Genomic DNA, 24,595 nt, shown 5'->3' on the forward strand with positions numbered 1-24,595 from the left:
CAGGCCTAAGCAGGTGGGGCTGGGGGCAGGTGCCACCATGGCTCCAAGAAGGCCTGGGATAGAGAGAAAATACTGATTTCACTATCAGAAAGACCTGAGTTCTCATCCTATCTTTAGGACCAGGGGTAAGTTATGCTGCCATTCTGTTTCCTCATTTGAAAAATGAAGCCAAGAATACTTACCTCTCAGAGCTAGTATGAGGACAGAGGAAGTTAATATATGTAACATCACCTAAGGCCAGCCCATCTGACCTTAGCTTCACCCACTCCAACTGAATGACCAAATCATACCACGCTGTAACCTCAGAGACCATGTGAGAGGCCCTCATATTCATTAACAGGGTGGCTGTTGCCTTTAGTGACTACAAAGGCATGCCACTTTGGCATGCTTCTCTCAAAATGAACTTGACCTCCCTTCATCCCCATCCTGACTCATGGCGTTATTGGTTTAAAGTGATCCCAGAAGAACAAATGAGCCTAGATGGAAGGTGGAAAAACCTCATGGCTGGCAGGCAGCCACCTTACCTGATGACACAGTTGCCTCGATTGGATGCAAAGATGACAATGGGGGCAATAGAAGATTCCAGGGCCCGGTGTAGGTAAGTGAAGCACTCGATGTCCAGCATGTGGACCTCGTCAACAAAGAGCACACCTGGAACCAGCTCAGCAATGCCCTGATCAATGTACTTGTTCACCACCTTGTTAATCTCTCCTCGAAGTTTGTCTAGGAGGCAGCAAAGATAGACAGACAAGGTTAGTACCAGGTTGGGGAGAGTGCCACCCTTCTCTTCCCCCCCACCACCCGAATTCAATCTAAACCCAAGTGTGGAGGCTAGTTTTACTGCTAGCTATGTGACCCCAGGCACGTTACATCCCCACTCCAGGCTTCAGTTTCATCATCTGAAAATAGGGATAATCATAACTAAAGGTCACAAAATTGGCAGATTCCCCTAAAGATGTCTTTTGTTAAGTAAATGGCTTTTACAATGTTCTTCATGTCTTCACAAGAGCGTGCTCTCCCCAGTCTGTCACACTCCCCACCATGCCTTATTACTCACACCCACCCAGCTGAGCTCCCTGCCTGATCCCAGAGACACTGGAGTTACGGAGCCCTGGATGAAAGGAGTTTTCAGATGCAAATGTTCCTGTTCTGTACTCGGAAAATGACCCTTTCTTATGGCTCTGTATGACAAAGCTTAGGTTAATTAACTTTCAATCAATGCCTGGATGAAGGAATAGGGTGCATTTAGAATCCTTTCTAGAAGGAAACCCATGAGGAATGAAAGCTTCTGAGGAAAGGTCCAATCTCAGCTCCAAGAGAGACTAATCTCTCCAAAGCTAAATAACCCACCTAAAGTGACAGTTCCCATTTCCTAAACCAGCTCCTGCACTACCGTCAGGAGGGAGCGGCTCACAAACACACAGCATGAAGACTCGACGCAGCACCTCCCACCAAAGCCATGAGGCAGGGGAGGGCCAAAAGAGGACGCACGGGCCAAAGCGTGTCAAAATACAGTCACGCACCACATAACCACATTTCAGACACACAGGACGGGGGTCCCATAAGATTACTACTACATAGCCTAGGTGTGTCGTAGGCTGTACCATCCAGGTTTGTGTAAGTGCACCCTGTGATGTTCACACAACGACAAAATCACCTGACGATGCGTTTCTCAGAACATGTTCCCATTGTTAAGCCACGCATGACTGTACAGAAACTGCTACTGATGACTCTGATAGACAGCACGCTGGCTAAAACTTTAAAGAGGACAATGCTTTATTGCCTACATTTTAAGGTGACAAAGCTATAGGTGGTAATTGGAAAAAAGAGGGACGTCCCAGTGGGGAAGAGAAGCAGGTAAACTAAAGGTCCACAAGAGAGCAGCAACATTCCTGCCAAGGAATGCTCCGGCAAGTGCCCAGGCGGCTGCGCAGGGAGGGCTAGCGCAGGGAGGGCTAGGTGGCTGCCCATGGCCTGCAGGGGAGGCGGGCACGGCCCCAAAGCAGCAGAGCTTGCCATGCTCAGGTGTGCTCTGCAGGAGCTATCCTGCAGAGCTGGGGTGACACAACCCACATTTCTAGGACCTAAAAGGGACCAGAGACTGTGACGGCCTCCACCTCCAAAGATGGTGCAAGGATACTGAATGCAGACAAGACGAGGAGTGTGGCAGCACACGAGGTCAGAGAGCCCCGCAGACCGTTAGGGTAAGTCAGGCTCTGAACAAGAGGAAGAAAGAACCTGTCCCTGAGGCAGGTCCCCAGGTGCAGGGATTCACTTGGAGAGCTTCACACAGTCTATGAGAACCAGGGCCCTCCAGCTCTGCTTCTGGCTCACAGGTCTTGCTGTTTCTCTTACCTGTGATTTCTGTCTTCTTTGGCTTCATCAACTGGCCCATCATGGACAGAATGTCTTGTCCCCCCTGCATGAGAGAAAACTTACAGAGTCAGTCCTGCTTTCTAAGCCAGCTGCAAAAGCCTCATCACCACCCCCTCATCCCACCGGTTCCCAATGTGGCAACTGGACAGGGGTCCTGAGGCGTGGGGACCCTGAGACACCCCCACTGGAAAGCTTAAGGAGCTTCTAAACACAGAGGAGTTTTTAAGAGGTTCCCCCTGACCTGCAAGAATCAAATGAAATCCCTTTCATGGGAAGTGCAAGCTCTGTGGAGCCTGCCCTACCTCCTTCTCCAGCTGCATCTTTTCCCAGCCCTGAAAACCTTGACGAGCCACACAGGACTAACTTCCCTGAACGCCACGCTCTTTCGTGACTCAATGCTTTTGCGTACTCTAGTCCATCTGCCAACAGCTGCATTCTTCCCTGGGGAGCTCCCAGTTATCCGTTAAAGTTCAGGGCAAATGCCCGCTATGGAACATCTGATCCCACCCCCAACCCCCCCCCACCGATGCTTGGGCCCCCTTGGGGACAGACGGACTGTCAAAGTGTGAGGACATACCTAATTATTTTCCCGCATCTCCTCTCCTTAAATTTGGCTCCACAGCCACATTCACCCAGTCCTGACCTGGAGGTGCTCGGAGTCTAGTGAGCCCGTCCCTGTAGAACGGCTGACTCGTACCAGGCTCACCACCTGCCTGCACCCTCCCGCCAGCTCCTCACAGTGCAGTCAGCAAGAAGAGGCTGCCGTGTGGTCATTTATCCAGTATTTCAGGATCGCCTCTTGGTTACCAGACCCTGGGACACTGAAGTGCTCACTATATGTTCAACAGTAAAAGGGACAAGTGTTTCCTTGGTACTTACAGCATCTGACGCTCAAAACAGCCCTACCAGGGAGGAACTATTATGTCCTTTCCTCAGAGGAGGAAACTCAAAATTAGAGAGCCCTGACTCTCAGAAAACCCAGTGACCAACATGCTAATTAGAGGAGCTCATCAGTGTAGGAGTGACGCAACGCCTGACTTCCAACTTTCGGCCCGGCGCTCCTCCAAGTCAAAGGCTCCCTGGAGGCTGGTTGGGGAAAGCCGTTCCACACACTGAGGGGACCTGTTGGTCCCAGATGCTTCTTCAGCAGTCTCTTGGCCAAGGCTCCAAGAGACAAAACGCCCAAGAAACAAATTCCAAGTTAGAAAGCCTAGTCCCTCCTAGTAAAGAGGAGGCTCCTTTAGAATGAAGCGGAAACCAAACTGAAAGCCCACTAGCAGGGAAGAGTCGGGTTTTTGTAAATCAGACATTTCCCAGAAGTGTCACAAAGTTACACTGCACTATGCCACGTTTATTAGTCAAGACATAAGTACCCATCTTCTACCAGGCATGAGGAGAAGACACAGGGGGAAGCAGGGAGAAGAGACAGCTTTGACAGGCCTTCTGAAACCTGCAAAAGGCACAGAGAGCACTCCTGCCCTCCCGCCATTAACACCCAGAGAATCCCAGACATGCACCGCTGCTGGAGAGAAGCCACAGAGGAAGCTGGCTAGCTCAGGGCCAGAGGCTTGGCCAGGCTGAGAAACAATACACACCAAATCATCTGTGACTAGAGCATTTGAATTGGAACAAAGGAGTCCCTCCTAGCTCATGTCGATGTTAATTGCTGAACATTACAGATAGAAAAGGACTGTCTGCCCCAAGAAAGGCAGCAAGACTGACAATTCATTCCCAGAGCTTCTGTGCACACACAAAAGGGTGGTGTGCCAGGTCACGCCCGCACTGAGCAGCACCTGGGGCCGAGCGTTGGCCACATCCAAGTCGTGCAAGGTCACATCCTGGATGATTTCTTTTTTCTTGTGCACATCCCCCTTTGGCAAGGGGACATACTCTTCAGCTTCAAGGTCAAATTCTGTGGCGTAGGTATCACACCTGCCCTGCCTCTGCAAAAGGAGAGAAATCTGAGTGGCTGGTGAGTCTCTACTGCCAAGTCCCCGAACGCAGAGTGTAAGTGAGATAAAGGTCTGAGTCCCAGCTCAGACCCGAGAGCCTGCCTGACAAACTCCAAATGCGCCCCACTCCCTGCCGCCGAGAGGAGGAAGCTATCTGCTCATCACTGGGCTCCAAAAACCCAGTTGAAAACACCTGATACTTTCTCCAAGAACCTTTTTCCTCCTCTCTTTCTTTTAACTGTATGCAATTCCCGATAAAGGGAGACGGAGGGAGCTGTTCAGACTCTTTTGTAGGTGGGTGATTTATTGTATGATATGAAGTATTATACTCATCCATTAAACAGTGAGGAACACTGTACAGGACACTGAAAATCAGATATAAAAAGAATGCCAACTAATGCAGCATTCCTTTCCACATGCATATATCTTGGGAAGAAAATACCAAAGAGATAAAAGGAAGATTAAATACACTGCACATTTCAATTTGAAAATGACTACAGTTGTTTTGCTTTCTCACCCTGTACTCCCCCTCTAAACAGGTTTTAGTATTTTTCTAACAGACTGTCTGTTTTAATCATGAGAAGGTTAAAGAATGAAGATAAAGGGAAAGCAAACTTTATTAAACACAAAGGGGCAACTGCTGACCTTGCATCAGCATTGCACCAGACTCCAGCCCCCTCCCCAAACACCCCGGACCCCACGAAGAAAACAGCTTCCTTCTCACCTCGGTCTCCTCATGGCAAACAAATCGTGGCCTTACCTTCACGGCCCCACTGTTGGCTTCGATGTAAATCACGTCTCCAGCCTCTACTCGCTCTTTCTGCAAACTTTCAAAAATGCTGGGGTCCAGCTTAAAAAAATAAAACAAAAAAATGTGAATCAAAGAACTATAATACATATTATTTATTTCTGACATACTGTAAGGTGCCTTTCCACAAGAGACCTGAGGTAGCTAATGACCGTATGGAGGGAGTATATTTGAGTGTGTGTATGTGTGTGTGTGCGTGCACACATGTATTAGGATGTGTGAGACTGCCTTTGGGGGACTGAGTGTCCTAGAGAAAGCAGGAGGGTGAGCGCACGTGCCTGCCTGTGTGACAGGCATGGGAGGGACAAAAGTGGAGACCTATTCTGCAAATTCTCTTTATTCATGGGGTTGCAAACTGGCAAATATGGCCCTGACTGCTTTTAGGTGGGGCCCACACTGTCGATGGGACCACAGGCCCTAATGCCCCTTCTTGAGATTGCTATCCCTGCTGCAATCCTTCACTCTACTCACCACAGGTAGGGGTAGAACTTTCTGCAACTGAAGCACCTGCCAGAACCTGCTTATTCTTTGTGGCCCGCATCTTGTGGGCCTGACTTTGGACAAGCCTCTCTAAGCCTCAGTCTGCTTGTCTATACAACAGCACCCAGGTATGGTCACAGATGTGTAAAACTCAAAGGGGAACCTAATACGGGCTCTTTCCCAAGCCTTCTGATTCAAACCCCGGTGTTGGCTCCCCGGGGACTGCCTGCTCACATCTCCAGGAAAGGAAAGCAGCACATTCAAGGAACTGTTGCTCTTCTCCAGATCGTCCAGATTCAGGCTACCTTCATGCTCAGTATTCTAGGAGTCAGTATTTAGAAATAAGTTTCTCTCGGTTAAACATCAAGGAAAGCTGTGTTAGGCGATGTGAAAAAACTTGGGCTTTGTCTCAAACCACATTAAGGACTCAGCGAAAGAAGAGAGACACAAAAGACCACATATTGCATGATCCATTTACATGAAATGTTCAGAAAAGGCAATGCGCAGAAACAGAAAGTTGATGGGTGGTTGCCAGGGGCCAGGGGTGGGAATGGGGAGCTACTGCGAATGGACACGAGGTTTCTTTTGGGATGATGAAAATGTTCTAAAATTAGATTGTGGTGACGGGTGGACAACTCTGTAAATAGACTAAAATTCCTTGAGTTGTATACTTAAAATGGGTGAATTTTATTTACAATTATATCTCAATGAAGATGTTACAAACAGCAACGACAGGAACAAATCGGGCTCTGCCTCACTGGCTGGGCAGACCGGCGGCCTCCCGGAGCACTGTTGTGGGCACGAGGGACAACGGCTGGTAGGCCCCTAATGCAGGGCCTGGGAGGAGGGAGGCACTCCATCATGATGGCAAGTATACTATTCCCCTCCTTCATGCTTAAATCTCCTCCAAGCATTTGAGCTCCAGACATCCAAATATCTTATACATATGCTCAAAGTAGCTAGAAGTATTCATTTTAGAAGAAAAAAATTCACCTTCTCCCTTATGTCCTTTTCGTAAAGAAATCATGTGCAGAACAGCCTTATGGATGGCTGAAATCTAAACTGCAGGCCTTATTGTGTCTATCCTACACTGGGGAGTGTGTATACATAAATATAGATGGAGTCTTTTTTCTTGCCTCAAGCATTTTTATATAGGTTAATTTCCCAAACGAACTGACTGAAGATGTAATTACTGGAAAGGTGGCAGATCCCACTAAGAAAGCTAAGACAGAATGGGAGAGATGAGGGGCAGGCTTAAAAAAGGTATTTGCAGAGGCAAACTCCTGAGATGGAAACCCTGTTAGGAAAAAGAAAAATGGCCCTTTGAAAAAGTGACATTTTTATCATCTCCATAAAGCAGTGACCAAGAAACCACCTTACAGAATCAAAGAACCATAAAATCGCAGAGGGGAGCAAAGACGGAGAAATTCTATGGTCAACCTATCACAATTTATACACAACAAAATGGAGGCCCAGAAAGCTCAACTAACTTCCAAACGTCACACAGCAAGTTGGGGGGCAGACAGCATAATGGTTAGGACTCAGAGAGTCTACTCTGCTACTTCACTAGCTGTATGATCCTAGGATAACTGCTTAACCTCTTTAAGAGCCTCAGTTCCTTTTCTGTAAAATGATGGAAATTATACACACACATACACATATATAAAGTTATAAATGACGATAAATGAAATATTTGTTGAAGCACCTAGCCTAGAGCCTAGCACATACAATAAGTGAGAGCTGTCATGCTAATGTCATTTATTATTAATAATCAAGCAAAGCTTACAATCCAGATGGCCCATTTCTCTATAAATGCAGGCTCTCACAGTAACAACAATAGCCACCACTTCTTAGGTAACTAGGTGCCACACTCAAAGCTACAACTTTGATCCTGGGAATAACTGCGTGAGACAGGCGATTATCACTCCTACTTAACAGGTAAAGAAACCACTGCCCAGAGATGAAGTCACTTGCTGAAGGCCACACTGCCGTCAGTGGCAGAGCCAGGATTCCCTTTTGGACTTTGTGTGACTCCATAATCCATGCTCTTCCCCCAGGTGCCTCTGCTGCCCGCATCCTAAAGGTTTACAGGCTAGGTGTCTGAGGATGGTCATCCAGGGCCATCCACACGGCCGCCACCACGAGGCCCTAGCCTGAGCAGAAACAACCATGGAAGCCCCTCCAGATTTCTAGGCCCTGACACACAAAGGGGACTGCAGTCAGGATTCTGCATTTAGCCCTTTGGGAAGTTCATCCATCGTCTGTTATTCAGCTCTTACCAGGTGACTCAATGCTGCTTCTCTCTGTGAGCATGGGCACTGAGAACAGAAACAGTAATGTCCAGGTTCAGAGACAGGCCCAGGGCCTTTGACACATGGTCATAATATGGGATATAGGACAAGAGAAGGTAGACCCAGCTAGCCACACACCTCAAGTTTTAACAGACACAATGTCCTGGGAGTAAGTGAGAAAAGTAAGTCCTCCTGTGGACTAGCGCTATAGCAGGTACTGCTTTACACACATCACATCCTCAAATGGCCCAGTGACGTATCATCACCCATAGTCCACAGAGGAGGAAACTGAGACACAGAGAGGTTATCCCACCTGTCCAAGGCCACACAGCGCTGAGAGAGTCTGAGGCAAGAGACAAGAGCCCACAAGCATGTACTCACTTTTAACTGTTTGGTTCCTTTGGCTGTTTTGAGTCCTATGATCACATGGCTAATGGTTTTGCCATACCCGCCCATGGGGTTCTCTGTCTCACATGGCGTTAGCTCTGTGACTTCACCTTCATAAACCTCCTTGGTCTCCTTTATCCGCAGCCCTGAAAGAGATGACAGATGAGCCCTGGAGAGAAGCAAAATTCTCTCTTGCACATCTTCCCTCTCTCCCTCCTTAACAGCCTCTTTAGCCACAAAACTTCCATGTCACAAGAAGTGCCAAGTCAGGCTTACTAATATGTACATTCGAGGGTGTCATCCTGGGTAGAAAAGCACCACAAACACACATGTACACTGGAGGAGCTGTTCAGAGTGCAGAAAAACAATTTTATATCAACTTTTCAACGGTTCATGTCTAGAACTGGACAGGCAAGCTATACTTCTCAAAACTTCTGCAGATATCCTCTGCGCCTCCAAGGTGTGGGACTGAGCATCAACCTCTGCTCCAGCCTCTGAACCCAAACCGCTCTACTCCACCAGGACAGCAACTATGCGTGCCCTTGTTTGCTACATTTTTGACTCCCAAAGAAAAATTTTAAAACCAATGGAATAACTCACTATACCCCTCCGACACCATCAGGCCTGAGTAAGGTATACAGTAGCATGTAGAGGTCCACGCCAGTAGCAGGTGATACTTGACCCTGCCAGGTGTTCTGAGCCTCTGGCTGCTCCTCACTGTACACTCCAAGAAGAAATACCCAGCTGTCATTCACTATTTGCAGTGGGTTGTTCTGTAAGTTTTCCAAGGCCACAATTAATTTCCACAGCAACCCCCCCGCAATGGGCGAGAATCTACAGTTTTCAGACTAGAATACTATAAATGAAGGCAGACGTCTCTACTCATTCTAATATCACCCACTTTAGCTGTTCAATAAATGTTTGTTGGCAAATTAACTTTTTTGAACACAACCTCCATGGCTTTTTATACAATGTGTTTGCTGCCTGAAGCGCCCATCCCTCCTCTTTGGCCTCGCCAATTCCTCCTTGCAGACTTTCAGTTCAAGACTTACTCCTCTAGAAAGCTTCCCTGACACACCCTTCTCCCTCACCTTCCAGATCACTCCATGGCAACCTGTGCCTCCCAGTGGGACAGCACCTGCGCACAGGACTGCCAGGACTTGCAGACCTGATCACCCCTCCACTAGACTGTCAATACCTAGGCTGAGGGCCTAGCACATCACAGGCACGGATGAATGGATGAATCAAGGAAGTCACTTAAGGGTGAGGGGGTGCCATGAGGCAGACCATCTCAGATCCAAGAAACCTGCCTATAGACACTTCTGCATATTCATGAAGCCCGGGGTATCCAAGGAGGTTGCCACAGTGTGCAGTGGCCCCCGTCACCATAGCACCGCAACCTCAGCACTAAACCCAGGCCCAGTTTGGAGCACTACAGTTTAATGTTAGAACCAAGACAGCCATTTACCTGCAGAAGGAAGGAAGGATGGCGATCGGGGTGGACTCGAGGGGATACTGGCAAAATTCTTTTTCTTAATTGGATGCTGGTTTCACAGGTTTTCAATGTATGATTATTCACGGAGCTACATATTCATGTTCTGTGCACTTTATGTATGCACAAAATTAGCAAGTCACTTTGAAAATGAATATTTTAAGTAAATAATACTAGTGGAACCTGGTAAAGGAAAAACACTGCTCTAAACTTCTGCTGGAATCTAAACATGGTTCCCACCCTCAGAACCACCTGCCGGGCTTCTACAACTCCCTGTGCCCTAGCACAAGCAGACTATTTCCCCCAGGGCTCAGGGACTGGGACCCTCGCCAACACTGTTAGTTTAAACGTCCCCAAATGACCCCAATGTACAGCCACAGCCGAGAACCACTCATCGAAAGAAAAAATGAAAAACTCTGTTCTGCTCACAATGTGGAGACGTAAACTACTTTTTTTTTAAAGATTGGCACCTGAGCTAACATCTGTTGCCAATCTTGTTTTTTTTTTTCCTTCTCCCCAAAGCCCCCCAGGACACAGTTGTATATGGTAGTTGTGAGTGCCTCTGGCTGTCCCATGTGGGACGCTGCCCCAGCATGGCCTGATGAGCAGTGTCATGTCTGCACCCAGGATCCGAACCAGCGAAACCCTGGGCCACTGAAGCAGAACACACAAACCTAACCACTCAGTCACGGGGCTGGCCCCATATAAACTACTTCTGATGGCAGGAGGCCCGATATGATTTGGGTGTCCTCACCATCAAGCCACATCTGTGCTGATATGGAAATATCCCAAGGGCACCAAGAAACACTGCTAATGGTGTCAGACACTCTCGATCACTCCCCACATTTAAAGATGTTATTTTTCCTTTTTCTCCCCAAAGGCCCCCGGTACATAGTTGTGTATTTTTAGTTATGGGTCCTTCTAGTTGTGGCATGTGGGACGCTGCCTCAGCATGGCTGGATGAACGGTGCCATGTCCACGCCCAGGATCCGAACTGGAGAAACCCTGGGCCACCGAAGCGGAGCACGCGAACTTAACCACTCGGCCACAAGGCGGGCCCCACTCCCCACATTTAAATGTGGGCGTTATCTCATCATTGGGTCAGATGCCTTCTTTCCCCAGCAGCCCAGTCAGGACAAAAACTCTTTCAGATATTAAAGTCAAAGAAAAGTTCTACTCTACCTTCATTCAATCTGACAGCCTATAGCCTACAGATGGAAGTTTTTGGAACAGCCCCAAAATAGAGGTTACATTTCATTTCTGCCTTACCAAATTCTTAGCTCCCAAACATCAAGACAAAAATTTTTCCAAACAACATGAATGCATCAGAAGACTGTGACAAACTTGGAAAATTCTGTACTTTTAAAATGAATTTTGATTTTTTTACATCAAAACTGTTATATCCCACAGAGATAAATTCCTCCAAATGGAATGCTTCCCGATATTTACTGTTAGATGACTGTGACATGAAATTCCTTGAGGGGGGGAAGAAAGGCATTCCCGTCTCTCACTAGGCCCCGCATTTGTTTAGAAGTTGCTCTGTGCTGACAAGCAGGCAGGGGATATGGGTGACGGACAATGAAACCGGCTGTTCGCCAGGAAAGGGGGCTGAGCGCGCCCTATCTCTGGCAATGACAACACAAACGACACAGGTTTCATCTGCTGGCTCAGGTTTCTAAATCCCTGACAGGGACCTTCATCACGTCAAGGAAACGGCACAGACTCCTTGCTTTTTATTTCTGGTCAACTAACCGCTTCCTCCCCACCCCCTCTGCCGACTTCACAGGAATTCAAAGGCAGAGGAAGAGGGGCAGCCGTCCTTTTATAAGACAGTCAATGGCCTGCCTTTTTATTCTGTGGCAGCATTAAGAAATTTCTCTTCACCTAGCTGCCATCAAAAGACGTGCACTGCCCCCTCCCCTCAAAAATAGAAAATCACAAAGCAGATGCCTAGGAAACTCATCTCTATTTTTTCAGATTTTAAAGCATTTAAGTTACCTTTAAGCAACCTAAACACATGCACTCATGTAAAGGTCAGTTTTGTCAGATTTTATCAACGTCAGAAAAATATTTTCTAAATAAATAAAAATACCTTCTAGAAGTACTCAGATATTTGAACCAGTTGTAACATCTTACTGTTTATCTCATTAATTAATAAGCTAAATACAATCTTTGGTACATGTTCATTAAATTTTTAAAAAGTACTCAGAAAGGTTTTAAACCCTGAAGAGGGTCCTGTGAGCCATTTACACTGTTATTCTAAAACGATGTAAAAGTCCAAGGATGGTACTACATGTAACCACACAGGCACCACATGTAAAAACACGGGCTGAATCTTACAAACATAAAAACACTGCTAAAGAAGCGAAAGACAACACCTAAAGTAGGTTCTATTTACATAAAGTTTAAAAAGGGCAAAACCAAGCCACACCGTCTGGGGATACACAGAAGGGTGTACAGCATTACGAGGCCACACAACTCTGGCACTCTGTGAGTACAGCTGGGAGAGGTGAGGGGGCTGTGACCAAGGACAGCACAAGTCCTGTCTGCTGCTGGCCATGCTCTGCACCTTGAGCTGAGCGCTGTCTACATGAGCACCCACTTCACAATTAATCGTTAACCTACAGATCTGTTTTATATACTTTTCTATATGTACGTTATATTTCAGTTTAAAATAGGCACACACACACACAAAAAATCCAACATTTTGCGGTAAAAAATATTTCCAGTAATAAATATTTTGCAGTTTAAAAAAGTCCATATTCAAAGACAAAATCATCCCATTCACAACAATATGGATGGACCACAAGGGTATTATGTTAAGTGAAATAAGCCAGAGAAGGACAAACACCGTATGATTTCACTCATATGTGGAAGATAAACACATGGATAAAGAGAATAGATTGCTGGGTACCAGAGGGGAAGGGGGTTGGGGGGTGGGTGAAAGGAGTAAAGGGACACATGTGTATAGTGATGGATAAAAACTAGACTACCCGTGGTAAGCACAATGCAGTCTACACAGAATCTGATAGACAATAATGTACACCTGATATTATACAGTTATAAACCAATATGACCTCAATAAAATAATTAAAAAAATAAAAAGTCCATATTCAAAGTAACACAAAACTTAGCCTACAGACACCGTTCACAATCTCTCAGGTTTAGAACAAGAACACTCAACTCCAGTGCTTACGGAGACCTGGCAGGGAGCGTAAAGACGCAGGGCAAGTCCCACGGAGACTGGAAAGCAGGCCCGCGCCGTGAAGGAGAGTGCCTGCCCAGCTTTCACCCACTGCTGCTAGGTGGGAGTGAAAGACTCTTTCCAGAAGCCAGAAAGAGGGATTTATATGACATCTCCCAATTTCTAAATGCCGGCCACTAATTCAAAATGTATTTAAAAACACTGTGTAAATCAAACAAATTATGTCTATCAGCCACACAGAGACTGAGGGCTATCTTTCTTGAGCGAAAGGCTTCAAAGTCCACTCCCTTCTCTCACCCACTGTGTGCCAAGAACTGGGGTACAGATAAACACTGCCCACCATATCCACAGCACACAGTTAATAAACATCCAATCTGCTCCTTCCCATACCTTCCCATCTCCAAAAATGGCAAAACCTGGGAATCCTCCTCACGCCCTCTGTCCTTCAGTCCCTACATCTAATCCTTCAGGAAAGCCTGTCAGCTCTACCACCCAACGAGATCCAGAACCTCACCAGTACTTACCACCCCTGCCACCACCATCTCTTGCTCAGACTACTCATGGTCTCCCCGTTTCTCTCCTCTCTTCTTACTGTCCACTCCCCACACCCCAGCCAGAGGGATTCCTGTAAAACCGACACCACTCTCCAGCTGCTTCTCCTTTCACTTAACGTAAAATCCAAAGCCCTAACCCTGGCCTAAGGCCTTACACAATCTTACTGTACTTAAATGAGACTTGAGCATTCTTGAGGAAAGGATTCTGGGCTAGACAAATCCATTCTTTCTTCAACTGTCATAATTTCCTTGAAGTTTGCTAGTAAATTTCCTTAAGAATACTTACCTTGCTTTGACAAGCAAAGGGACTGTAAAATGGTACAGGCCCTCTGACAAGGGTTCATAACCTATAACTCAGCAAGTAAATCCTAGAGATAGACTCCCACACATACAGAAACACATTAAATACTTCAAAATAGCTTAAAAGGAATAAGCCATTTATACAGGTAGGTCTGGGAGAAACTGGGATTTTCCCAGAGCTAGACCAACAGAAACAGGGCCAGGAGACTGGCCCAGAAGTCCCAGCTGGCAAGGGGCAAATATTGGGAAGAGCAGCCGTTTTCTCCTCGCAGCAAGTTTCAGAGCATGGGCTCTAGACTCAGGTAGATGTAGGTTCAAACTGCAGCTCTGCTACTCACTAGCTGGGTCGCCACAGGCAAGTTATTTAACTCCCTGAGACTCTATTTCATCAGATGCAAAATGTAGACTGAGAACTTCCTCTTGGGGGAGTGAAAGGCTGTCATCAATGTAGGGGCCTGGCACATAACAAGCACTCAATATGGTGGCTCCAGGCCCGAGAAGATTGGCACCACAAGCCTCACAGTTCTGCCAGTCCCCACATGGCTTCCTCTCTCTGACAGGCCACGATTCTGGCTCAACATCCAGGACCAGGGGCATTCTGGCAGCATGACACACAATGCTTTTGGCCTAAGTCTGAACCCTTTTCAGTGGATAGTCATCTCTAAAAGTATACGAATGCCAGGAAAATCTGACTTGTTTTTAAAAAAACCACCTTATAGCCACATCTGACAGGTGAAGAACCCCAGCCCCACTGCTAAGGCCCACATTTGCTGATGGCTAAAGCACTTCATTTAGAAAAGCTGGGTTTTTGTTGTGCTTGCAAAGACAACACTAATGGCGCCAAAAGAAAAATAGCAGTGAGACAAATACAAGTCATAAGTCATTTCACAACGAAGACGCTTCGGTGCACTGGGCAAGTAAGAACAACTCCTCCCGCGAACGCGGTACTCACCGATGGCCCTGCGGAAGTTCTCCATCAGCACTTCTGTCTTCTTGATCTCTGTAGAGTAAACTTCACTCCCCACCATTGGGCAGAAAGGGACCTTACTCCCCAGCTCCTGGGCAATAGCCAGAGCTAGAGCTGTCTGCAGAAAAAAGCAATGGAAATGCACTTGTTTTACATTCTTGAAAATACAATAATTCAGAAACATATGCTATAAAATAAATTATTAACCACAAACAACCGGAAATCCAGCCCTTTTACTTTTAACATCATTTGGCATAGTTCACACAATAAAAATTTGATGGCTTTTGTGGCGGTCGGTTTATGATGTAAATGGCATCTTTCATCATCCCAGTAATCACGACAGTGATCATTCATTGAGGCTCATCCAGTGCAGGCAGAACTCTCAGGGCTTCACACGACCCTCCCACGCACCCTATGTGGTAGACACTACAACTCTCCCCATTCTACAAACGAGGAGACTGAGACAGAGAGACTAAATAACACAGCCTAGGTAACACAATCCAGGAAATGGCTGGGTGGAGACTTAAACTCAGGGTTCCAGAGATCATGTTCCAGTCATAGTTACTGTAGTATTCCAAACCTGTGCCCTCGATATCAAAACAGGGTTCTGACTAATCGCTCAGAACAACACTCCTAGGTCTTTGAGACACTGCTTCTGTTTTTACAGAGATAGGAAGACACCAGTCTACAACCCACCAGAAATCAACTATCAAGGAAAGAATTCCATGATGTTCACTTTATGTTAAGCAGCTGGCAAATAGTGAAGAATGATATACAAGCTAGGATTCTGAAGCTATGAGCTGGTCTTAAGTTACACTTGAACATGTCTAGTAGACTACAAATTGATTTTTGGTAAGATAACTACAGCTGGCAGATTCTAAACAGAAGCTGATTTAACAGATGTATGGTTAACTATCAAATATGAAAAGTCAATGTTTTAAAATCGGCCCAGGACTGGGAAATGCTACGGCCTTTTAATGCCATTTTCACCTTTCCTCAACTTTGAAACAAAAGCCTGAGTAAGGTGGTTCTCAAGGTGTATGGGCTAAAGAAGAAAAAGTTTGCTACAGAAGAACAAAGTGTATCTCTGAGACGATGTTTTCACACTGGCCCAGTAAAGCTTCCTCTTAAGATTTTCTTTTCAACGCCTTTTGGTGATAGTTTTGAGACCACAGAATCTGCTAAAGAATCAGCATACAGCTTAGCACAAAAAGCACTAACCTGGTGGGCAGAAACTGAAGTTTAGTCCTAACTCTGCCAGTAGTTTTCAGTGTGACCCTGGGCACATGGCAAATCTCTGCTGTCTGACTTCCTCGTCTGTCAAATGAGAGTCGTGGGCTAGATCACAGGTAGCAAACTGCTTGCCCACACTGCTCCTGTTTTGGCCTGCATAGTCTCAAGTGTGTTTTCAAACTCAATTTGTTCCCTGTTTTTGAATGTTGGGAAATTTCACATAAAAAATCCAGCTATTTAGTTTTTTTCCAGAAAGCAGAAGGTCTGGCCACAACGGGCCCTCGTTAGCATGAGGCAGCACCAGGCACGGGCCTGCTAAGCAGCTGCCTACTGTAGCGAGGTGTGCCGTTCCAGCCCACACAGCCACGCTGCTCCCTGGTGCCAGCATGGAGGTCCTCCACTCACCCCTGCCGCCTGTCTGAGCAGGCATCTGAGTTTGCAACCTCAGGCCGATACCCCTAAAACTATAATCTCTGATGTTCTAAGAGCGAAGGAAAAATCTCTGGAGCATGACGGGCACCATGAGACAAGCACACTCGAACACCAGGACTCCTAGTGGGAGCTACAGGCTGGCCATGCCCACCTTCTATCCAAACTCCACCACCTTCCCAGTCATTCTTTCTCATCCAGCTATCACTACAAGACCCAATTCCCCACCCTAAGTTGCAGACTTCAAAGTTAGCGACCATATCTGATTCAATGGCATCCCCTCACCTCTACCAAATAAGGAAAGATGACCAATATACTTCCATTAAAATATGATAAATACAGGGCCAGCCCTGGGGCCTAGTGGTTAAGTTTGGTGCACTCTGCTTCAGCGGCCCAGGTTTAGTTCCCAGGCGTGGACCTATACCACTCATCAGCAGCCATGCTGTGGTGGTGGCCCACATAGAAAACAGAGGAAGACTGGCACAGATGTTAGCTCAGGGAGAATCTTCCTCAAGCAAAAAAGAGGAAGATTGGCAACAGATGTTAGCTCAGGGTGAATCTTCCTTAGCCAAAAAAAAAAAAAAAAGATAAATACTTGGTTAAGAAATGCTTTGGGTGTGTCTAGTTTACTCCCATTTAAAGGCTCCCAGAATCAGGGCCAGCCTGGTGGCACAGTGGTTAAGTGCGCACGTTCCACTTTAGCAGCCCGGGTTCACCGGTTCAGATCCCAGGTGTGGACATGGCACGGCTTGGCAAGCCATGCTGTGGTAGGCATCCCACATATAAAGTAGAGGAAGATGGCCATGGATGTTAGCTTAGGGCCTGTCTTCCTCAGCAAAAAGAGGGGATTGGCGGCAGATGTTAGCTCAGGGCTAATCTTCCTCAAAAAAATAAAAAATAAAATAAAATAAAAATAGAAATAAAGGCTCCCAGAAGACCAGTACATGATATGGCTACTATACGTACTATATATATATATAGTATATATGTATATATATATACATACTACATAACGCTAGGTCACTTGCATGAGAGATCTCGTTGAATCCTCCCAACCAGTCTATGAATTTGATAATCTAGTTTGTATTTTATAAGTTTAGAAACTGAAAATCAGAACTTACCAACTCACCCAAAGTCAGTTAGCAAGCAACAGAGCCAGGAAACCCCAATCTCCAAGATATTATTTCTTTGTGCCCACTGCCCAGGCAAGTGGCAAGTGCCACATAAAAAAAATGCTATTGCCAAAAGAAGATTTAAAAGGGGCCAGGCCCGTGGCCAAGCAGTTAAGTTCACGTGCTCTGCTTTGGTGGCCCAGGGTTTTGCTGGTTCAGATCCTGGGTGCAGACATGGCACCGCTCATCAGGCCATGCTGAGGTGGTGTCCCACATAGCAGAGCCAGAAGGACCTGCAGCTAGAATATACACCTGTGTACTGGGGGACTTGGGGGGGGAAGAAAAAATAAATAAGAGAAGATTGGCAACAGATGTTAGCTCAGGTGCCAATCTTTTAAAAATAAAGATAATTAAAGTCATTATCTTACAATTGACTGGCTTAATAACTGCCTGAAATAGGCAGGGCACGTGCTACTACTTCAGAAAGGCTAAGGCACCTGCCTCGGGTCTTGGCAAGTCAGCACCAGAGCGGGAATTTAAAGCCTATTTCTTTACAAACACAATCCCAAGCCCCTCCTCTCCTGTACCAAGTGGCCTTTGTAGGGCTCACAGTGGACGCTGGTGCATTTCAAGCATCTGGCCAGTCCCCTCACAGATGCCAGTAAACCATCCTGAGTCCTCTGCCTGGAAGGCCCTTTTCTGCCCTGCAAAGCCAAATCCCCTCCCAAACTCTGCGGGGTAAACGTCAAGTCCCAGAGCTTCACCAGCCCTCAGCGCCATTTCCTGCTCAAATTTCAGCTGCATTCCAGAGCAGTCAATACCTCGCAGCTTAGTGTTGAACTGAAGCATTCTGCGCTGTCATGATTTCCTCTCTCGGCCCTGGAGAGACTATAAGCCCCTTGATGATAAAGATCACGTCTCTAACTCCTTTTTCTCTTCCATCTCTCACACAGCCAGTATAGTGCTGGGTGAAGTTAGCATTTGCAAAAATTCTTGCTGACTTAATTTCTTTCCCCCTCAAGTAAGATGTCACTCCCAAGATTTTACTAACCCCTAGGCCAACAGAAATGTACTTCCAAAGCAAAGGAGACTTGAAAGAGATAAAGGATAAATTCTAGAGACAATGAGACCCCTCCGAGAACTTCATTCTCTCTTCTCTCTCCAGAGAGAAGTCAGGATAATTTGAATGTTAGAAGCATGGGTTTTAGATATTCAATTGTATTACTGCACATTAGTTTTTAAAACATACATATAACCAATTTAGCCAAATTCTAGTTCAGACACAAATTCAATTTGGCTTAGACATTATGACCATTCTCTTGGGTAGATTAAAAAAATGAGAGAAAATGAATACCTTGCCAGTTCCAGGAGGTCCTGCCAACAAGACAGCTCTTCCAGCCATTTTCTTGCTTTTGATTAATTCTACTATCACACCACATGCCTAGACACCATGATGGAAAGAAATAATAAACCAATATTAAAATGTTTCACAGGGGAAAAAGTCCAGTTTCTGGTCCACACAATTCACATACTCATTCAGTTAACACTGAGTGCCAATACATGCAGACACTGTTCCAGGTGCTGGAGGCAGTGCAGGGCAGGACAGAAAAGCCTTATGGTTATGGAGTCACGTTCAAGCGGAGGAGACAGACAGACACAAAAACACTTACAAGATCACCACCATGAAGAAAACGGGTAACAACAGAGTGAGCGGCTGGGGCAGAGGTTACTCTAGAAAAGTGACCCAGGAAGGCTTCTTTGATGACATTACATTTGATGTGCAAGGCTCCAGGGCAGTCCAGGAGTCAGTGTTCCCGGCAAAGGAAACAGCAAATTCGAAACATAGGAATGAGCTTGGCATGTCCAAGAGACAAAGGGAGGATGAAGCTGAAGAGGCAGACAGGGGCCGGAACTCGGAACGGGATCTTACAGTCCACAGTGAAGTCTGAATTTTATTCCACATGCAATGGGAAGCCACTGAAAAGGTCTCATGCTGTTATCACGTTATGAAAATTTGTTAAGATCTTGATGGCTGCTGTACAGAGAATGGACAGGAGGGGTACAAACAGGAGCAGTGATTTTTAGTCGGGGGTCTCAAGATTTTAGACTCCAGGGGCCCACACAGCTCCTGTAATTAGAAATTAAATTGGAAACAAAATTGTGTGTATATGTTTATATGTGCATTTTTCCAGGGAACAGATTCACAGCTTTCATCAGATTCCCAAGTTAACCCACTAAGGGTTAAGAATCAATGACATACACTACTAGCTGGCCATCAGTTAACGACCCAGAATGCCGCAAAGCAAATGCTGCATGTGAGGTTAAACCTGCAGCACCATAAGACTCAATGAACGCCTTCTGAATCCTCAGGGTGAAATTACCTGATAAGTTGCTGGTGTATTTTAAATACATTCTAACTCTCTGAATATTAAGCCATTTACAGCATATATACATGCTGTGTATATATAGATATGAACATTATATATACATGGCGTATATATATAGAGAGAGAGAGAGAGATATGTGTGTATATAAACACAAATCCCATAAATGTATTACTGATTTGTATATTCTAGAATCTTTATCTATAAAGGAGTAAAGCTGAGAAAGTTACACTTACTGAACACCTATACCCCAGGACTACATAATACAAGGCTTCTTCATTGATTTAATAACCTAATATATGACTGTCTACAAGGTGCATTCTCCTTGCCTTAGGGCAGGCCATAGCTCTTCTCTCTGGATGGCGCCCACACTGTACCCTGCTGACGGGTCTTGCGAACACATCTTATCTCCTCTAACTCTATTCCCCATGGACTGTGGAGAAGTACCATGGTCCCACATTCAGATAGCCCCCCAAAAAATGTGAGTTCAAGGAATGTGTGTAGATATACTATATTCCAATTCTGACTCAGCTGGAAATGCAGTGCCCTTAATAGAGCCTAGAAGCTATTCTTCAGATGCCACATTTCTAAAAAGATCAAAGAACCACTACGGTCTTTCCAGAGAACGCTGTGATATCATAATCCTCAGCATTGGAACTCTTTGGGAAACTCAACAGAGGTAGAAGAGGCTTTCCAAACCCTGTATTCTCATTCACACACCAGGACCTCTTGCATTTAATCTCCCTCAGTTTAAGCGCCTTCTCTCCAGAGAAACATGTTTAGTAAATTTTAAAATTTAAAAACTATGAACTGAAAGGGCCTTTTAAGATCACCTAGTGTAACTCTCATTTTTCAGATTAGGATATTAAGCACCAGGGAGGTTGCAGATGTGACCAGAATTATACAAGGACCTGGTAGCTGGGGTGGGATGCCTATTAATTGAATAAATAAATATTGAGTCTCTATAATGAGTCAGGTTCTGGATATGTAATAATATTACCTGGTCTCTATCCTCAGGAAGATCATATGCATACCAGGGCACACAGCATCAGTTAAGAGCAGGGATTCTGGACTCACATAGACTTGGGTTTAAATCCTCGCTCTACCAATTACCAGCTGCACTCAGACCTTTGACCTCCCTACCTAACCTCTGTGAACTACAATTTCTTTATCTGGAAACAGAGTTCATAATACAGTTAGTGGCACAAATGCTAAAGGGTTTATGGGTAAAGTGTGCTGATGTCTGTAACTTACTTTGAAATGCAAAAGTGGATTGGTGGATGGATAAATGAGCAGCACCATGGATAATTGGTGGGTGGACATGATAAAGCAATAGAGTAAAATGTTAATTGTAGAATTTAGGAACACAGGTATTCACCATACAAGTCTTTCAACTATTCGGTATGTCTGAAAAGTGTCATAAGAAAGTGGGGAAGGGACAATTATTAGGGTGGAGGTAAAAAAACAAGACAATGCAGATAAAGCTGCTTAGACAGAGCTTAACACATAGAAAGCATTCAACCAGTGTTAACTATTTGCAGTAACAGGCCCTCAGTAAACAGAAGCTGGATAAAAAGACATTTCAAAGTCACCTTGACTGTCACTATTTCCTTTTTTGGAAAGATCATGCTGAAAATGGAAACCAGAGGCTTTTCTTTGGCCCTTCTATCAGCACAATTAGGCTAGGAGGCAACAGTGTTAACCTCATTATTAAGCGCAGGTTTCCGTGGGTGCTAAGCCATGTCAGGCAAGGGTCATTGGTCTGAACTTAGTGCTCAGCAAGCTGAGAGGGCAGCTGTAACTATCATAGAGAGAGCACTGATTTGGGAGGCAGAAATACACATGGGTACAAACCAATACCAAACTGAGCGGCAAGTGGGTAGGTGAAGCAACCTCTCCCACCCTCAATTTTTTCATCTGCAAAAAAATACAAGGAGGGGCCGGCCCCGTGGCCGAGTGGTTAAGTTTGAGCTCTCTGCTTTGGCGGCCCAGGGTTTCGCAGGTTCAGATCCTGGGCGCGGACATGGCACCACTCATCAGGCCATGCTGAGGTGGCATCCCACATGCCACAACTACAAGGACCCACAACTAAAAATATACAACTATGTACTGGGGGGCTTTGGGGAGAAAAAGGAAAAAATCTTTTAAAAAAAATACAAAGAGCTTGAATAGTTTTGTGATTATAACGTATGGGAAAGGACTTGGCATCACTCCCACTTAATAAAAGTGGATCTGGGGGTATGGATAAAGCAGATTGCCCCTCTCTATAATTCCCACTTCCTACCTTAGCTCCTAGGCCCTGGGAACCAAGGTGAGCTTTTGGAAGTTGATCACTACCCTACTTTAAAACCCCCACACCCTCCCACTCCGTTCACAAAAATCCGAATCCCTTACCATGGCCGACAAAGTCCTGCAGGAACTGACCCCCCACCAAAGTATAATTATTTTGTTTACTGGCTTAACCGTTTACCGTCTGTCTCTTACTACACTAAAACGCAAGCTTCCTGACAGCACGGACCTCATCCATCTTCTTCCTCACTGTATCCCAGCGTGGCGAGGAGATGATGGCACGGAGTTGGGGGCTCCATCAAGACTTGTCAGTGAGGTGAAGCAAGCAGTCAACCGCCCCGTGCGTGGGTCGTCACCTGTTCCCCTGGGACGGCCCCTGTCCCAGTGCCAGTGCGGCGCCCCCTCGCCATCCCCTGTAGCCCATTTTCACTCCCCTGAGTGACCTCGCGGGGCATCCCCGCGCCCCTCCCGGAGCCCCCACGTCAGCAGCCTCTCGCGGCAGGGCCCCCGCTCGGCGCCCCAACTCCCTGACCCGTCCAACACACCTCTCGCGCGTTCTCCTGGCCCACGAGCCCCGAGGCCGCCTGCTTGGCCAGGCCACTCTCATCCAGCCCCAGCCCCTTCACGTGGCTGTGGGATGCGATGCGCTGCGTCTTCGTGGTGCTCTTCACCTCCTCAATCTTCATCTTGCCGACGCCGGGAACCTAAACCAGCGTGGAAAACCAGGAGCGAGCACTCCACGCCCGGCGCCCGGGTTACCATGCGGCCGTTACCAGGGCGGTTTGTCAAGGCCCGCCTTGGTCGGCACTCCATTGGAGGAGGCAGGAACGCCTCCGCTCTCCATTGGCTCATGGCTGCGCCCATCGCGGCTGCCGGTAGGGCTCCGCCCTCCCACTTCCGGCCGTGGGGTGGGTGGGATGGGCTTCCCTTCCAGCCGGCGCTTCCTGCTCTGGCTTCGGGGGCGAGAACGCGGAGGGATCACGCCCCGAGTTTGACCAGGTGTTGCGCTGAGGTTGGGGCCTGGCGTCCAGTTCTTAATCCTGCCACCCTATCCATTTTCGCATTTGAACGTCTTATCCTTCTGCGAAGCTCAAGTTATTACCTCCGGTTTGGAGATGGAGAAACTGAGGTTTAGAGCTTAAGCTTTGACTTTTGCTTACTAAGCTGTTTTCTGACTCCCAGGCCTTTGCGTCTCCCTGGGGAGGCCCAGCTCTGCCAACCACTCTCACCCTGACTGCGCTCAGGGTCCTCCGTGGAACTGTCTTTCTCTGCCTGCGCCTCTGTCTCCACCCTCTCCCTTTGTTTAAGTTGGCTGTGAATAACATTTTAGTTTCCAAAACTCTTCAACCCTGCAAGGTAGTGTAATTCCTAATGTAGATAAAGACCCGGGCTAAAAGAGGCGCAATAACCTACCTAAGAACACACAGCACATAATCAGCAGAACTGGAACTCCAGCTGAGGACTAAAGCCTTCACAGACTAAGTAATCCTCATCCTATCCCACAATCTCACGTGAGACAATCAGCCTGCAAATAGGTCCCGTCAGGTTCCATAATGATATTACCACTGCCTGCACCACAGTGTACTCTTCCCAACCATCCAATCGTTCAACAAACGTTTGTTAGCACCTACTATGAGCCAGATGCTACAATGCACTGGGGATACAGAGATAAAATACCAAATCTCCAGCCTTGACAAGCTTAGTTCTTAGTGAGGAAACTTGCAACGTGAGATATGTGGGAGCAGGTACAACCAGCCCACAGGGCGTGCTAGCCCAGAGCAAGGCCACGTGGAACAGCCTGGAGGGCCAGGGAAAGCATCAAGAGGTGATCATGCCTGGGCCAAATCCTGGTGAATGGGTGAGACTTCCTCAGAAGCAGATGATGTGTCACCATTTTACAGATGAGTAAATTAAGGTCTAGAGAAAGGAGGGACTTGCCCACAGTTTAGGAGAGCTTGCATTAGGGTTGAGATAGACCTGACGTCAAGTTCAGCTGCAGTAGCTTCTGACTCTCACATCTTCTTGTACTTCTCCATTATGAGTTTTGAATCTAGGTTTCAAATTATTTGCAAGATTATTGGGTCAATGTTTGTCTCTGCCACTAAATTGCAGGCATTATGAGAGTATAGACCCCATTTGTGTGCATCATGTTAACCCCAGTGCCTGGCACACAGCCTGGCTCACAATTAGGCTTCTTATAAATTCAAATAAGATTCTAGACCCCCACATACACACTTAAAGTCATGCAGTTTTGCTGCATGTGTTTTACACACTGGGTTTTATGGGCCTTGGTAACGGTTTCATGTCAATGAGTGGGATCTTTCGGCATTTTCAGA

General features: G+C 46.4%; 1 protein-coding gene across 1 annotated transcript in view; it reads right to left on the bottom strand.

Moving 5' to 3' along the window:
- The window catches only part of RUVBL1 (RuvB like AAA ATPase 1), a 36,877-nt gene extending 13,741 nt beyond the window's left edge, over positions 1–23,136 (bottom strand). Inside the window, exons 1-8 of the mRNA XM_001488101.7 lie at positions 22,805–23,136; positions 18,941–19,027; positions 14,798–14,930; positions 8,289–8,440; positions 5,089–5,178; positions 4,170–4,319; positions 2,356–2,419; positions 525–723 (exon numbers count right to left, since the gene is read on the bottom strand). Of these exons, the coding sequence (XP_001488151.1) occupies positions 525–723; positions 2,356–2,419; positions 4,170–4,319; positions 5,089–5,178; positions 8,289–8,440; positions 14,798–14,930; positions 18,941–19,027; positions 22,805–22,945 (1,016 nt within the window). The 5' untranslated portion in view covers positions 22,946–23,136. The remainder of the gene's footprint in view (positions 1–524; positions 724–2,355; positions 2,420–4,169; positions 4,320–5,088; positions 5,179–8,288; positions 8,441–14,797; positions 14,931–18,940; positions 19,028–22,804) is intronic.
- Positions 23,137–24,595: the final 1,459 nt, after the last annotated feature.

This window comes from Equus caballus, chromosome 16 (assembly GCF_041296265.1).
Source record: "Equus caballus isolate H_3958 breed thoroughbred chromosome 16, TB-T2T, whole genome shotgun sequence".
NCBI classification, from domain to species: Eukaryota; Metazoa; Chordata; class Mammalia; order Perissodactyla; family Equidae; genus Equus; species Equus caballus.